At 35.7% G+C, this 17238-nt stretch overlaps 1 protein-coding gene across 28 annotated transcripts in view; it reads left to right on the top strand.

The window, feature by feature from the left end:
* trol (terribly reduced optic lobes) overlaps positions 1 to 17238 on the top strand; it is a 363907-nt gene that overhangs the window by 265236 nt on the left and 81433 nt on the right. For 20 of the 28 annotated variants that reach the window (XM_087345597.1, XM_087345586.1, XM_087345592.1 and 17 more), the window contains 7 exons: positions 1179 to 1406; positions 6867 to 7010; positions 8771 to 8881; positions 11043 to 11153; positions 13483 to 13602; positions 16141 to 16248; positions 16864 to 16986. In XM_087345597.1, coding sequence (XP_087201723.1) covers positions 1179 to 1406; positions 6867 to 7010; positions 8771 to 8881; positions 11043 to 11153; positions 13483 to 13602; positions 16141 to 16248; positions 16864 to 16986 — 945 coding nt within the window. Of the gene's footprint in view, positions 1 to 1178; positions 1407 to 5216; positions 5340 to 6866; positions 7011 to 8770; positions 8882 to 11042; positions 11154 to 13482; positions 13603 to 16140; positions 16249 to 16863; positions 16987 to 17238 lie in introns of all 28 variants that reach the window. The other 8 variants (XM_087345590.1, XM_087345613.1, XM_087345609.1 and 5 more) reach the window with 5 other exon arrangements.

Raw genomic sequence — 17238 nt, forward strand, 5'->3', positions numbered from 1 at the left:
TCAAAGGTACTGTGTAGCCATGTATTTTTCATGCTTTTACTGTAGTTGCTAATGTTTGAGTTCTGTTTAGTTTATTAACTAGTGGTTTGTAATAAAAGAAATTACTTAATAGTTTAGTTTATGTTAACAGGGCAGTGATTATGGAGGTCTCTAAAATTAAAAATGAATTAAATTTAATTTGAGAGACATTTTAAAAGTAGGCACTTTTAAGAAATGTGTGAAGGGGATTAAGTGAAATTTGTAAAATGTTTTGTACAAATTAATAACAAAATTTATAACATTTAAATCAATTCATCAGTTGTGAATACCTAATATTGTTTAAACCACAAGCATACAAAGGAACAAACTTCAAAATTTGCTGTGTACCACACATTCTGACTTTACGGACTCACTGTTTGAAGTACTATGGCAGCAGTGGATTTATGGTTAGGTTCTAAGAAGAGGAAGTTAGTCTGCCGACCTCAGATATCAAAGCCATTGGTCTCGTGATACATTAAATTACATGTGCCTGTCCATGTGTGTGTGTAGATCTGTCTGTCTGTCAGTTTTTCCAATGGTTGTAGACTATTTGCATGATTTGGGGTCATTGCTGTGCAACAGTGTTAGACCTTGGTTATAATTATTGAAATATATTAACACAACAGTGGTAAAAAAAATTATTTTTGGAATGCATTGTTGCACGAAAATGAACATAGATTGCAGTACAAAAACGACTATTAGGAGCAGAAATTACCTTGGATTACATATGTGTAAGAATCGTACAATGTACGTAAATTACCTTATATAACATGAGCATGACAGTGACCTTGTTGATGTGATGAATACCTTTTTAATATCAGTGTGATCCAAAGAGTATACCTTTCCTTTCTTATATTTGAATAGGGCTACTAGAAGAACTGTAAGATTTATATTTCTAGATGATAGATTTTTGTACAATAATTTTACAAGTATAAAAATTTTGTACCTGATATTAATCTTAACAGCCATTCATACTATTGAAAGTTGTTTTTGTTGTAAGTTGTAACAGTTACGTATTGCCGAAGAGTGTCTGTAATAGCGAGAATTCAGTTTTAACATACCAGACCTTAGTGCATGATGTTAAATATGACCTGTTGTATTATTACAGCATAAGAAAGCATTACTCTCTTATAACCTACTGTAACACTACTTCTCAATAGTCTTGGTACGAGCATGCAATTGTGCATGGTTGGCTTCTTATTTTAATACTCTGATGGGTAATTGCTGCTGGCGAGTACACAAATATCAAGGTGGACGCATGCTCGTTCTATTTATGGAGATGATTTGCCAGTGGTGCTGTCAGCATGGATTAACCTGCATAGATTTTGGGTTTCGTTGTGATGGACATCTCACCTGCAGGGATCGCTGTCATGAGGTGACCTGTTCAGGTATTAATAACGGAAGCCTTCTGAAGAGCATTTCCTAAAATTACAATGAAATGCAGTGAAATTCCCAAAATTTGACAGGTAACTAATTCTAAATAAAAGGTAATGCACGCCTTTTCACTCTTATGTAAGTTTCTGATAATAGTGTTTAGAGACTCACCACTTGTAATGTTTTAGACTATCATGCCATCACATACATGCATACACACATTCATATATACATATGTACAGACCAAACATTGCATCTCGGTGCTTGTCACTCCTGCACCGTATGTGGGAGATCTCTGGTTTAAATATTGGCCTGGAGACTGGTTATCGTGACTGAAGTTTTTTGTGGTTTTTCTCAGTCCTTCCAGCCAGATGCAAGGGTAGTACCTTGAGTTTGGCCTCAGTCACTTTTTCCTTTCATATTCTTTCAAAGTCATTAGCCATTAACATTCTGGTGCTGTATAGTATGAGCTACTGAAAGTGTTGTCAAGTAAAAAACACATAACAAATACCATCACGCACACACATACACACACGAAGTTTTCCCACTGGTTGTTTTTATATTTTTTATAGCAAATTTATAATTTGTTATCACTTCTCTCATATTTCAAACGTCACCTGGATCATTAAGCACAATGTATCCAATTACAAGACTCATAATATGGAATCGTTTTTATGGTCAAGCATTGTTTGCCATGCTGCATTATTCATTTCACTATTTGTGAAAAAGAATGTTCGGTAAACAATAGTTAAATCAATACACATTTAAAAGGGGATTTCACTGTATTTTGTAAATTATGTGGAGGTTAGGTAATAAATGTAATATATTTGTACGAGTTTCAAAATGTTTCTCTTGTGCTTCTGTCTGTGCGTGCGCACATTCCTGCAATGTGGTAAACTCTCTTACATGAACCTTATTCTACTAAATTTCTTTTACATGGATATCCTTCTATTCTGAACAAATACTAAATGTTTTCGTCTCTTGTTTTCATGTTTTTTCAGCAGTATGACTAAGAAGGAGGAAACTGTTTCCAGAATTAATTCAGTCGCATACTGACTACAGACTCTGTTTTGTATAGGGGACCTTTAATGGTTCATTTTTTTCACAAAATATGTAACATTTAAGTTGAATTGAAAATATAAAGTTGATGGCAAAACTAATCAATATGAATCTGGATTACTGATTTTTTGTACTTATCCATCATATGATTTTCTAAACTATGCACGTTTAAAAAACTGAAATTCTCTTTGCCCTCGGGTGTAGGGAAGGGGGACATCTACTTTGTTGGGTATCTTCTTCTTCTTCTTTTTATATGGCTCTCCGGTCCATGGCCTCCACAATTCTCCTTTTCCATTCGGTCCTATTGTTAGGTCCGTTAGGTTGAGGTTTCGAAACATCTTCCTTTTTACGGTGCAAGGTTGTTAGCCTTGTGACCAACCCCCAACCTGGAGGACCAGGGTACCTGTCTTAGTCTGACCTCTCCCCCTCGACCAATCTGTCTAGGGAGGTCCTACCAGTCATGGGTATCTTGGATAGAGTTAATCTCAGTATTTTTGAAATGTGTGCTTTATAGAATACTAGACGATGGACAAAGCCCAAAAAACAGTAATTCAGACTATAGTATGCCATTGTTAGAACCATTTAGTACCAATTTAATGAATGAGAATACTAAGGGATAGTCTGCCCAGTTGAACAGTTACTGACGTTTAGAATTTCTATTAGATATGAGGTTAACACAGTCATGGAAATAAGAATGATAATTGTCTGGATTATGCTGGTGATTACCAAAGTTTGGAGGAAACATATCTCGTCTTCATGGTAGAATTTGCTTTTATCATTTGGTATTATTTGGGATATTAAATGTCAAGTTGTTTTTCTGTAAAATATTTGATTTTTCTTTAAAACTATATTTTGTTCTTTCATGGCAATTCTGTACAGTGTTATTCATGTTCCTGTGAACTTGAAGGTGGATGGTGTCTGTTTGAAAGTTGAAACATTTGTTGTGACAGATGCATGGGCATGTGTGAAAATGAGTGTAGAGAAACTTTTGATTATTCATGAACAGGTTTGATATGCATTTTTTTAAATTTTTTAACAAAATTTTAATGTGTTCGGCATGCAATAAAATAACATACAAGTCTTGTTCAAATAGTTTGGTGAATGATAAAATATCTATTTAATCATTGTAATTAATTAATCTCTTTTCGTCTGTCATACATTCAAATGTCCCAGTGCTCTTGTCGTCGTAGGAAACCTTTTTGGAAGTCCTGTTTCGGAGTCATATACAGGCTGTGTGTTGTTTTGGAAATTGTGTTTTTATTCATGTTAGATTACTTTTTGTCCATAATTTATTTGAATTAGGGGAACAGCGGAAATCACATGGTGACAGGGTGAGAGATAGGCTGATTGTGGTAATGTAAGGATATTTTACCCATCAAAAACAGGTGGATCGAAAGTGATTAGTGGCAGGGCACTTGTCATGATAGATCATCTAACTGTTTTACCGTTTCTCTGGAATTTCCTATCAGATGGGCTTTTTCAAACACAGCAAATGTTCTTTATAAAATACTGAATTAACTGTTGACCTTGGGGAATAGATTCAGAAGGAACAATTACTTATGTAGGCTCTTAAGAGCATTTTGTGCAGTTATGCATCTTTTGTGCCATCTTTGAAACAGAACTGCATGTTTGAATTTTGCACAAATTTCACTTTTTGCATGCAAGCACACATGCTGCCATGCTCACACACAACTTTATAATAAAATTGAGGGTGCTAGCAGGTGGAAGGTCTGTAACTAGATGTTAATGGTTTCTGTCGTGTGATACCTGCAACAGAGTTATTCCATTCCCACATGTCGTGTTGTGGTAACACTATTCACCAAACTTTTTGACCAAACCTTTTACATGACCTATATGTAGATTGTCAATTGTACAAACACATTAACAGCACCTTTGCTATGGAATTATAAGTTGTGTTTTACTTGAATCAAGCTTCCGTTATTATTTTTCAACTCGATATATTTGCATGTAATTTTAGACATTGATTTGTTTCGTACCAAGCAGTTAATTTAATAATACTCGTTAAATAGTGTTGGTAGCATATGTTGATGCATGAATGTACATGGAAAATGCAGAATGTTGACTCAAATTCATGCAGTCAATTAATACATCTTTTAAAATGTAACATGTTACCAGTTAGTTTCTGAAAGATTTTTAGCTGCTGAAATTTTCACTGCATGAAACATTTACATTGAATGGGAAGACTTTCATAAACCTTGTAGCATGACTTCAGCTGTTGAATGGCAGAGAGTGATTTATACCTTTCTTTGTGTTCGAAATGCTTAAATATTTGAATTGCAGCTTTCTTCAATGTTGCTACATAATTCTTTTCAGGTATTTCTACTGGTTATGGAACTCCACTGTTTATTTCTCTGTTGTAAGAATGTAAATGTTGTAACTGAACATTATCTGCAGAGGAGTTAGATGTACTTAAATGGTATAAATTCTAAACTCATGCTATGGAGGATTAATGAAGAAAAATTATAAAGCATTTGGAAATTCTGTCTAGTACAAATGACAAAAGTGTTGGTTTTTATATCATGTCTTGTTTGTTTGTAAATTCAATTATTTCCTAGCATAAAATTTCCTTGTATATATTTGTTTCAATATTGGTACATAATCTACATGTATGATACAGATATATTTACAAATCTAGCTTCAGTTGAGCATATGAATTGACATGAATAATCAGTAGTTTGCTGTATATGTGCTTTGTGTATGTGAGTGTGTGTGTATATATCTGTCTGTGACGTCCATTCATGTAGGAGCTTTGGTTGCACCTTGTCCAGCGTCTGACTTTACTTGTCTGGATGGCTCGTGTGTGCCATTGGCACGCCGATGTGATGGTAAAAATGACTGTCCAAATGGCGCTGATGAGCAAGACTGTGGTATGTTTTGTGTTTCCTTTTTTAGAAGATCTGTTTTCCTTCGGAAAACATTTCTTGTGCCACGTGGCCATTGAGACACAGTTATTATTTTTAGTGATGAAGTGGTGAAATTTTATATTTATTTTTGTTTGTAATTTTTATGATAACCCTTGACAGTAACAATAACAAGTTAATGGTAATGCAGGCAACTCTCGGCGAACGTTTGATTTACGGACATTCTCTATAACGAACCTCACCATTCAAAATTTCATAAAGTTGCCAGTAGATAGAGTTCCTTATAAATAAATAAACTTTTAAAAAAAATTATTACAATAATATCAGAAAATTATTATATGATAATTATACTGAACTGTTCTTGGTTAATAAAACTAACCTAGCAAGTAAAAAACGTTGGTTTACATGCCACACCGCGTAGAATGTTTTCTCGTGGGAAAGAAATCGGTGATTACCCCTATTATAATATATTGTATAGACCATTCAACATTTAGCACAGGGTGTTAATGCCTTAAAATGGCTGCTGACGTATATGATACATATCGTAAGAGCTCAGGAATGCAAGATACACATAATGAACAAAAACGTATAACGAACAACGTCTTGGAACAAAACTCGTTCTTAAACCGAGAGTTGCCTGTAATTTAATTAAATTCTTTATTATTAATTTTCTGTCTCATGTGCCATTTAGCTAATTACAGATGCAGCACAAAGAATAATTGTCATGTTATTGATAATAATACTGATTTGATGAATGATAAATAATTTATTTTCTTCTAGCACTTGTACACTTTGAAGGTAAGCTAGTGCTAGTTCTTGGACAGAGCTGTAAATAGCTTTTTGTATTTTGTACTTGCTTCTTATCATGTTACGCATCTTAAGCACATTGCTATTTGTTCATACTAATGTTATAATTAATTTATAATCTCCTGTGTAACAATTTTTTTGTTTTATTATCAGAAGATAGGGGCTTATGGTGGTATGAACCCCTGTCTAAAAAGTCCTGATCTGTGTGTAAGTGTAGGAAATGTGTTTAACTACAGGAGGTATAAGATGAAATTGGACTGCAGTGATAGTATGGAAGATTAATTTTGAATGTTTGAGTGTACAAATCATTCTAAAGTAAAGCCCTGTTGGCTATATGCCATGGTGACGCTTGTGGGTAGAGCCATTAGAGCTCCTACTCATTTTTGACCTTGGTACTAGATGGGGTAAGTGGTCAGCATCATTCTCAGGCTGCATTTTGCTCTTGAGGGTAGGAACCCAAATAGAAATAGGGACTTGGCAGGCCACAGAACTATTCTTTAAAAAAAATTCTTTGCCCCTACTGGGGATCAAACCCCAGCTGTCTAGTCCATAGACTGAGCTACCCCAGCTTTTACAGAACAGTGTAATTTTGGCCTAATATGGTCTGATATTTGTTTAGACGTGTAGTTGAGGGAATTGATGTATAATAAAGACAGTCCATTGATTTAATGATGGGCAGTGAATCTTTAATAATTATATTCATTTACATAATGGTTTATGCACCAGGTGAAGTCAAACCTTCTTGTGGACCTGGCAAGTTCAGATGTAATGATGGTGCCTGTATCGATGAGGATTATCGCTGCGATGAAGTTGCAGACTGCCGTGATGGTAGTGATGAACGATTCTGTGGTGGCGTAACTGAAGGCAGTGGTATGTACGAAGGCGTCTTCATGCTTACAGAAGGGTATGAAAACTTTGTATCTGATAGCAAGAGCTTTCTGTTTCAAGTTGATTGGAAAGATTTTAATTGTGGTTACAATGAGTTCTATCAGAAGCTAGTTGAGTTCAGTTACCATTACCATTTGAGGTTCTATTTAATTGCACTTATATTCTGGTCTTGAGTGTCTGCTTTCCAAGGAACTGCATGGTAAAATTCTGGATGCACATTTGGTCTCGTTTCAACATGCATACCCAGCCCTGCTTATTAAAACATTTGTTTTACTATCTACCTCAGAATTTCTACTCCATAATACTCCCCATTTCCTCTTTGTTTAACCTGTCTTAGTTTCAGCACTTTATTTTCAAGTTATTTTAAACTTACGATCTTTAATCAAAGTAATGAGACCATGTTTCATACCCTTTAAGAACAGAGGGGAAAATGATTGTGCAGTTTTAAATAATGTGGGCAGATTTGTAGTTAAATTTTGTGTTTAGTGAATAGATTTGTAGATGTACGTTGTAATACACAGACCAAGATGGTAATATGTACAAAAATGGAGAGCTCTTGTAATCCGAGTCAAGGTCTGCTGTTTGTTTCCTTTTCTTGATCATGTAATTGGAGAGAGTAACTTCAGTTTCTCATTAAAGTGATCTGATTGCATTCTATGAGAACATCACATAATTATAGACTTCAACACACTTACTGTCACTTATCAGGATACTTTGTCTTCCAGGCTAGGTGTTGAGAGTTACCATGTACAGGCAACTCTCGGTTTACGAATGTTCGCTATAATAACGTCACAATTCATTCAAAATTTCTTAAAAGTCGGCAATAGATAGAGGTCCTTATACAAGGAAATGCCCAACGTATAGTGAACATAATTGTAAGACTTAAAAAATGTATTTATTACAATAATTATCAGAAAATTATTATAAGATAATTATACTGAACTGTTCTTGGTTAATGAAACTAATCTAGCCAATAAAAAAATGATTTACATGCCACACCGCGTAGAATGTTTTCTCGTGGGAAAGAAATCGGTAATTCGCCCTATTTTGATATAATAGGACCATCACTTGCCTGTACATGGTTTTAATGATTTAAAATGGCTGCTAACATATATGATACATATCATAAAAGCTCAGTAATGCAAGATACACATAACAAACAGAAACTTATAACGAACGTCTTGGAATGGAACTTGTTCATAAACCGAGAGTTGCCTGTATATATTTGTATTTCCTCTGTTTATATAGGAGTTACTGTTTTGTATTTGGGTGCAACTAAGTTTGTGGACAAAATTAGAATCTGCATTATGCTACAGTCGTTTTGAATAGCACAGTTTTGCCGATTGGAGTTTTGACACGGCTTTGCTTTATTAGTCTGGGTTCTTAATGTGGTGAGGTAATCTTCTTATTTGCTGTTTTTCTTTATTGTGATAAGACCTCTTACTTTGTCTTGTTAATTTCATAGAGTAAGCTTGGCCTGAGTCTGCAAAATTAAGGTCTATCATATTCTGTTTGTGATTGAAGGTTGTAAATGTCTGGTTAGTTACTCCAGACATTAAACTTTGTTGCTTCAGTGTACGTCATTGTTTTAAAGCTTGATAGTGCCTGTATGAATACATTGTTCCATTGCAGAAAGCTAAGTATAATTATCTTCCCTAGATGCTCTTCTTGTGTTCTTGATCATCTCTTTCACTTGTTGCTTTATGTTTTGTTTGTCGTTGCATTATTTTTGCTTTGGTTAGTTACTTGTGCTCCTGGTGACATTGTGTGCGGAGATGGATCTTGTGTTGACCCAAGACAGCGATGCGACAAATTTTTCGACTGTGCCGATGGAACTGATGAGAGAGATTGTGGTAAGTATGGATACTTGAAGCTAAATTTAGACAAAATTAAGACGTTACTGTACGTGGTTGCCTAAAATGACCGTGCGGTTACCCCTCTTAAGACATTCTGTATGGTTTTTGACTGTTTGGTCAGTGTTAGGTTTGTCAGCGAGACACTGCTAGACTGCCATATCTGTGAAAATTTTTTGTTTTTACTTTGTTTATTGTTTATATTTAAATAAAATTATGACGTTTAAGAATCTGGATGTTATATCTTCAGGTAAAAAAGGAGGGGTACAAACCCTAGCTGTTTGCACCAATGGTTGAGCTAATGTCAGACCTGAACAGCTTCAACATAGAAATGCCCATAGCAGGAAACATCGGACAACAATCTTCTATGGAAGATAATTCATGGATGTATGTAGATGGGCATGAATCCATAAATTATATCCCAAAGATGATTGTCATTGAGAGTAAATATTGTACATTAACAGGACAGGTTGAGCACAGTATTGTCTTTTCTTTGGCGCCTGGGTCCCGGGCTTGGTGCGAAGCACCCCCCGCTGTCAGAGAGAGACCTCTCACGGACCGCCCAACATGATCCTCCACACTTGCTCCTAAAGGCACTTCTTTGTCTGTCGTAGACGGAGTCGAGATTGGATGTTAAACAGATGGCCTAAACATGACTTCTAGCTCTTAGGGCTGAAGTCCACCCTTGTTCTCTGCAGGTGGTGCTAAAATCTTACAGAAAGGTTTTGAAATACTGGAAACACACACAAAAGAAAAACTAACAAAACCTAACTACTTCCAGATGAGCGGTTACAGTAGACAAATGGAATAAATAAATTTGTCTTCTTGTGAAATGCATCTGAGGGAAATGGCAAGATTGAAAGGGAGATAAACAAAAGAATTAATTAGTTATGAATTTATTGTGGAATTAAGATGTATACAGAAAATTACAATATGTATGTATTTTATAAAGGTACCATGAAACAGGACATAGACAGACTGAAGTAAACTGTAAGCAGTTGAGATGGAATTCCTGAGCATAATAGTAGGAGAAACCAGAAAAGAGTTAGAAACACATTAGATGAGAGCTCACGATGAAGGAAATCCAGAACCAGATTGCGAGAAGTAGTTTGAGATGGATTGGACATGTTAAGAGAATGGATGCTAAGAGAATGCCAAAAAGATTATTAAAAAATGAAGCTTAGTGGAAGAAGACTCAGGGGCAGACCATGCACATGATGGATGGGGCAGATCAAGAGAAGTGTAGAAGATGAGACAGAGGAGGGTAAATGAAATGCAAGAATGGAGAAGCAGAGACAGTTGGAGACCTCTAAGCAAAAGCTGACAAATGTGTGGAAGCGACTTGTAGAATAGGAAGAAGAAATGTTACTTTTGGCGTGTCCATTTATCTCTATCTCTTTATAATAATATAAGAGGTAGAGGAGTAAAATGTGATGTGACTGTTTTTCGATTCTCATCGGTTCGTTAGAACTTTTGATACACTAATGTTAAAGTTCTTCTATAATCTCATTTATCCCCAAAACACTTATTTTATTAAGGGGGATTATATATGGTTAATTTGAATAGGAAGCTGTCTGTCATACAAAATTGTGTTTTTAGTTATGCCAGTAGCTGAATATGGAAATTGTCCTTTCACTTTGTCAGTTCAAAAATGAGACAGCCTTTATCTCATTAAATAAGGCATGTTTAAATGTACATTAAATGTTGCAGTGAGATCTACTTTTCTTGTATACAAATTTGTTTATTGTTACCAAACACAAAAATGTGTTTATGGTTGTTGGAAACATGTCTGTTTATGACTGACATGTGTTTTGCAATGTTTTTGCCCTGAATTCAAGCACTCCCAACAAGTTATACTCATAATTACCACATGTTTGGCATGCTAATAAGTGCTATATATTAGTTTAACTCTTAAATCAATATAAGCCTAATTGAATTTAAATATAATTTAATTGAAGAATATGATTTGCAGTCATGTTGATGGCTTCGCAGCTTTCTGGTCAATTCCCTTTTCCCTTGAAGTGAACACTATTTTTCTTATAGTTGTCATATGAAAAGAAACAATTAATTTGTAGTGCAATGTTCTTGCGTAGTTTATGTTTTGTCTTGTGTTTGTGTTGTTACGTCTGCTTCTTGCTTTTTGCGCCTGAAATGGTAACAGGATTGTGTACTCCTGCTGAGTTCCGATGCGAAGATGGACAGTGCATCCCTGAGGAGAAGCGCTGTGATACGAGATCTGACTGTAGGGATGGTTCGGATGAACTAGATTGCAGTATGTTTCACTTGTATAACTGTCTGAAATCCATGTTACATGTAAAATTAATGAGGTGAGAGAGAGAGAGAGAGAAATTTGTGCTTGCTTACTTTACCAATAGATGGCACAGTGGAGGGCTGTCTAGATTGTTGTTTGGCGGTTACCACTCCTGTTCTTTATTAGGGAAATTACGAGTCCATTACTGAGGGTGGACGCTGTATACTGATGGGCCTTTTTCAGTTTTCCAGGTACCTCAAGATTATTCATGACTTCCCTTTCATTAATTACCAATTCATGATTGTCCAGTTCAAAGCTGTAATAAACTATGAAGTTGATACATTGCTGTTGAATAACTATACAAACAAGACATGACTCTACTGTCATCCAGGTTTCATATGTTAAACCAGGCATAATATTTAAGCAAAATATTTAAATAATAAACTAGGCTGTTTCTGAGGAACATACAGAGTTATACTATATGGACATCTCTTGAGAGTTGTCTACTTAGTTGTCACTCAGGGTGACTGGCAGTGTCAAGGTCACGTGAGCAGGTATTTCTACTGTCTCCCTCTCGAAAGTCACTGTGAATTAATCTGTTGAACCTGATTTTTCTGGTGGTAGCGATTGCTGACGTGTGACCACATGAAATGGTATGAGCAAGGTGATTTAGGATTGGAGTGGAGCAAATGTTTTTTTTTACCGCACTTGTTCGCAAACCTTCTGTTCTGACTCTCTACAATTATTCTTTGCACATTTGGCTATCGTAACCACCTGTACAGTAGGTAGATCTTACTTCAGCTGTGATTACGGAGGCGGCATGTTCCTCTGAAACATATGAAACACATCACCCTCAAGTACAATCAGCATTAATGAGGTAAAGTTTGTCTAATCACATATTTGATTTCACATACATGTGAACTGAAAGTTGTTCAGTGAATTTATTTAGGTCCGTGTCAGTCCATTGTATAGTATCTGCTTTATATTCATGTAGTATTGAAATTAGCAAAGTTATTAGAAATTGTTTCATCATATAACATCATTTGGTTCCATAACTTTTATTTCAAACATGTTCTCAAAGAAAATATACCTTCCCATTCATGTTTCATTGTTACAGGTACCATTCTGTGTGAATTGTGAAACTGTTCCTTATGCAATACGTGGAAAAAGTTAAAGTTTCACTTGTGCCTAACATGTTGCTATCAGGGTGTACAGTAAATGTGGATATAAGTCTGTTGTGTCATGGATCTGAGATCTAGTTAGGGGGTGAACTTTATATTCCGGCAGCTTTGAATCAAGCTTTTGTTTTTTATAACACATACATTTATGAAATGTACTAGAAAATAGGAGTTATATCCCGCAGATATCTGAAAATCTGTGTTACTGAAAAATAAAAGTATGTTTTTGAATCTCCATAATGTTACTTGTGTTTGTAAGTGCTTCTTTCTCTCTCTCTCCGGTAATTGTTTTGTGTAACTTGTGAACTAACGCTACATGTGTTAGCTTTATAATGATAATGAGGGTTACTAATGTTTGTTGTGGTATTTGACTCGGTTTCAAAAATTACTTAAGGTTTACAGTTGCACCTTTCTTTTGGTGGTGCACTCTAATTAATTTTGTAAGAGCTTCTTTATACTGTTGTTCCATGATAATTGAGTATTTTTATGACATTTTTATAAAAGTACTTCTTTTTTCGCTTTGAAAGCCTGATCATTTTAGCGCCACTGTGTTTATTGTTACCAGTATTTCTTCTTCGTGGACTTTTCCCTTTTCATAGTTTTTCTGTTCCCATAAATGATCAGTTTTAATTGTTCCTTTTTTCAAATTTGATTTTTAAAATATATGCTTCTATGACATAGATACCACAAGTGCTGTGTACTGGCCCATAGTAAAACTTGTGTGTGTGTGTGTCTGTATTTTCTGTAGATGCTTAGCCAAAAGGTTTAAAGTGGCCCATCCACGTATGAGTTTGGCTTGCGAGTCTGGCTCGGCTCGGGTTCCATTGAGCCAAACTCGTTTGTGGGTGGGGTGTCACGAGCCGAGTCTGCTATCCATGTGTGGTGAAATATATCCGAGCCCAGCTCACGAGTCAAGCTCACCGAGCCAGACTCGCAAGTCAGACTCGTACGTGGATGGGCCGCTTAAGGCACTAGAAGCTTGTCTGTGCCTTACTCTCAATAGCTACAGCACGGCTGCAGTTTGCAAAAATCCTTTTCATCTTTATTTAAGAGATACAGACATTTTTGTTAGCATTTATTTATTGCCTATCAGTAATTCCCTTGATGTGGCTTATTGGAGAGATGTGCTTATACCTTGAGTTTCATGTAAGGCAGTGGAATGGGGTTTACAGAATCATGCAGGCCGGACGAATTTAGATGCAACGATGGAATGTGTCTGGAGGGCAGCAAGGAGTGCAATGGTTACCCAGAGTGCGGGGATGGGAGTGATGAGGCAGACTGCGGCAATGGGCGTATGTTTGGCACAGACTAACTCTAACATCAAGTGCAGTGTTTCTCAGTCTTAGGTGGAATAGTGAAGGAAATAAATGTAAAAAGCGTTTGTTTAGGAAACAAGAAAATATTTCATGATATTTTAGGTCCTTATGGCAACGAATATGAAGGTGACTGTCTTCTGGGCTGTTGTGCCATGTATTCTAGTAGAAATTGACCCTGATGATGGGGGTAGTAAGGACCTATGAAATATCAGTTTCTATGTGAGTACAAGGTGCTACAGCTCAGAAGACAGACATGTTCAAGAAAATACTCTGATTGGAAATTCAGGGGAAGATACTACTTAGGAGTTCTAAGCAATGACAGAAAAAAATTCAGGGTGGAGGGCAAATACATTAAAATAATTAATTGAAATTAAAAATGGGATTAATTGTGATGATGGAACATACACAGATTGCTAGAGAGTCTCTGAAGGTTTTCTTGGAACCCCATGAGTTAAATAGCAGAGAGATAGTGATTCTTGATAGGGTTCAATAAAATGCTTTTGTGGAACTACAGGGGTCATTTTTAATTAGCTAAATTACTGTTATCTGCTAAAAGAAAACTTTTTTCACATACTCGGTTGTCATTAATTGTACTTATCACTTTGGTTTACTGGGTTGTGATGCTGTGTAGATCTGTAAATGTTTACCAGTGTTTCAAGGAAACACTGGTAATCACCTTCAAGACTACATGTTATCATCCCAGAAAACCATATTCAACATTTTCACCAGCGTGAGGAGATATATATATATATATAAAATCTGGCTTTTATAGCGACTAAGTATAATGGATTCTTCGTGGGCTACCAGCTGTGCCAGGGAGTTGGAATGGATAAACACAAATGTTTTTTGAGAACTATCTTTGTCCTTGTCTTCAGGGTATTTCAGTACTCTAGTATACTGAGGGTAAGGATGAAGATTGTTCTTGAAATGTTGGTGTTCGACTTTGTTCTATATGGTTCATATTTAAGGATATTACGTGGTATTTTTAAGTTGTGTGGGAATTTATTTTGTTTTTGAACTGAGACATAGTGTGACTACTGGGAAACATTGCACTAAACAACAAGGATTTCTATGTGGTGACAGTTTGTACAGCCATCTTCCACTAGTGTTTCTTATAAAACTGAAATCTTTAATTTTGTGATGGTTAATTAAAAGTGCATTTTTTATTAATACAAGTTTTACAATGCTAAAGGTAAGGATCTCACGCTAAATTGAATTAATGAGAATGATTTAAAGTACTGTAACCACTTATGAAATCCTTAACAATAGTTGCTTTAAGCTCCGTTTTGAGCTTTGCATGCATGTTAACATACATGTGCTTTGTTATGAGAGGCTGTGTGTATGGGATAATGTTTTTAATAATTGTTATTTTAATACGCATCTTGTGATATTTTCTTTTCTTTTTAGACGTGTAAAACTCAGACACATGTTCTGATGGATGAACATATAGTAAGGGTATTCTGAAGTTCTGAGAAGAGTATTTTGACTTATAACTGTTTAAGTAACAAGGGAGTGGAAAAATACGTAATGTGAATCTTCACAATTTAAACTTTTCATCTATTTCTGTGGGAGCAAGTAAGATGAGGATTTAGAGTATGGACATGTAGCAATAAGAAATACATGCAAGATTTAGTTTAGAATTGAAGGGAAGTTGGAGGCACAGGTGGAGTGATAGTAGTAAAATAAGACTTACTAAAGTATGCTATGATAATATGAACTAAATCAAGACGGTTCAGTGTAAAGTCTACTACTTTGCTCTCTGTGATCATGGCAACAGGGAATCTATTGACAAATTGAATAACTGTAGCCGTATAGTTAATTTAATTAACGGTTAGTTCTGTTATAAGCTTTTATGTTATAGAAATGAGTTTTAGCCCACCTAGCTATGTGCCTCATTCTCCATTGGTTATCAATGGGCAAATCAGATATAACAGTTTCCACTGACTTGCGGATCTGTGCAAATTGGGTAGTTACTTCATATCGATGATGGAGACAGTAAGGTTCTCTCTAATAACTGTTCAACAAAACATCCTATACTTGCTGCTATGAGGATCTAAAGTCATCTTCAAACTCACTGTCATGAGAACCTGAAGTTTCATTGGCAGTGAATTGTTTAAATCAGTGGTTTCCAACATTTTCTTTTCGCCATGGACCACCTGAAAATTGCAGTGGATTTTGGGAGAACAATTAATGATTTTTCTGTGCTTAGTTTAACAAATGTAATGAGCTGTCCTATACACGCAATTGTTCAGCAGAAATGCTGGAACTTTTGTATTGCTTGTTTATGTATTTTTTATGTTGTTTTATAATATTTTGCAAGCCCAGTTATTCTGTGGACAGTGTGAATGAAGCTCACAGGTAACTTGTCCACAGATCACATTTTGGGAACGTTAGCTTTAAATAATGTAATTCAAAAGTCATGCACCCAAATCACATACCTCTGTTTATTGTATATGTTTTTTGTTTTATTTGTCTTGTGAGGTTTGTGTTTTGATTGTTTTCCCATTTATGCAGGATGTTTAAGCAACCAGTTCAAATGTAATAATGGATTGTGCATATCGGAGACCTTCAGGTGTGATGGGTACAGTGACTGTGAGGACGACTCTGATGAAGTTGGATGCTGTGAGTACCTATTTTCTATGCAGAAGCAACATACAGTCCAGTTCCATACTACAGTCTTTATGAACCAGGAACATAACAATTGATTTGCATACATACACAGTTTGGGAGGCATCTTTGAACAAAATTAAATTATAATGGTGTATTGTATTTGCTGTCTTTTTCATCATATATCATGTAAACCCATAAAAGAAAAATCTTCTCTTGTGATCAGTCTTGGAACTTATTTAATGTGAAGTAGGATGTGGGATATAATGCGACATTGAACACATTACGTTGTTAACGAGTTCGACATTGTCTTATTCACTTATGGTAAGACTACCCTCAAGACAGTATCCACTTATGTTCAATTGTTGCAGACCTGTTATCCTGTTTATGCCAGCTGCTGCAGTATGAATTTTAATATTATCCTTCACTTTTTAAAATTATTTGTAAAATATAGATGTCTTGGCAATTATTTGTTATAGTATTTTGATTTTTGCACCAGTGCTTTCAAAATTTTGAACAAATTATTCCATTAATTTGAAATCTTGGAAATTCGAGAATTGGAAAAAGCTAAATGTGTTTCATGTTTACTTATTATTCTGTAGTTGAGATGATGGACATCTTTCTTTCCAGCTCCAAGATGTTCGAGCAATGAGTTTGAATGCAGGGACCAGTCTTGCGTCCCTCTCTTCAGGAAATGTGATGGATCTGCAGACTGTCCGGACCGCTCGGATGAGTTTGATTGCCCAACACAAGGCAAGACTTTCTTTTCCCAGAGAGGCATATAAATAATTTTCAACCTTTTCTGATTTGGATATATTATTTTTACAGACTGCATTTGTCTTCACATTTAATCTCTAAAACTACAGCAGTCAGTATAGTGACTGGCTGCGGACTGGATGACCAGGGTTCGATCCCTGATGGGGGCAGAGGATTTTTCCTCTAGTCTCTGGATCCAGATTGGTTCTGGAGCCCACCCAGCCTCCTATCAAGTGGGTACCGGGGTCC

Source organism: Zootermopsis nevadensis, unplaced genomic scaffold (genome assembly GCF_977971745.1).
Source record: "Zootermopsis nevadensis isolate Lab colony 2312 unplaced genomic scaffold, Znev_1.0 Znev_ptg000009l, whole genome shotgun sequence".
Classification (NCBI taxonomy): Eukaryota; Metazoa; Arthropoda; class Insecta; order Blattodea; family Termopsidae; genus Zootermopsis; species Zootermopsis nevadensis.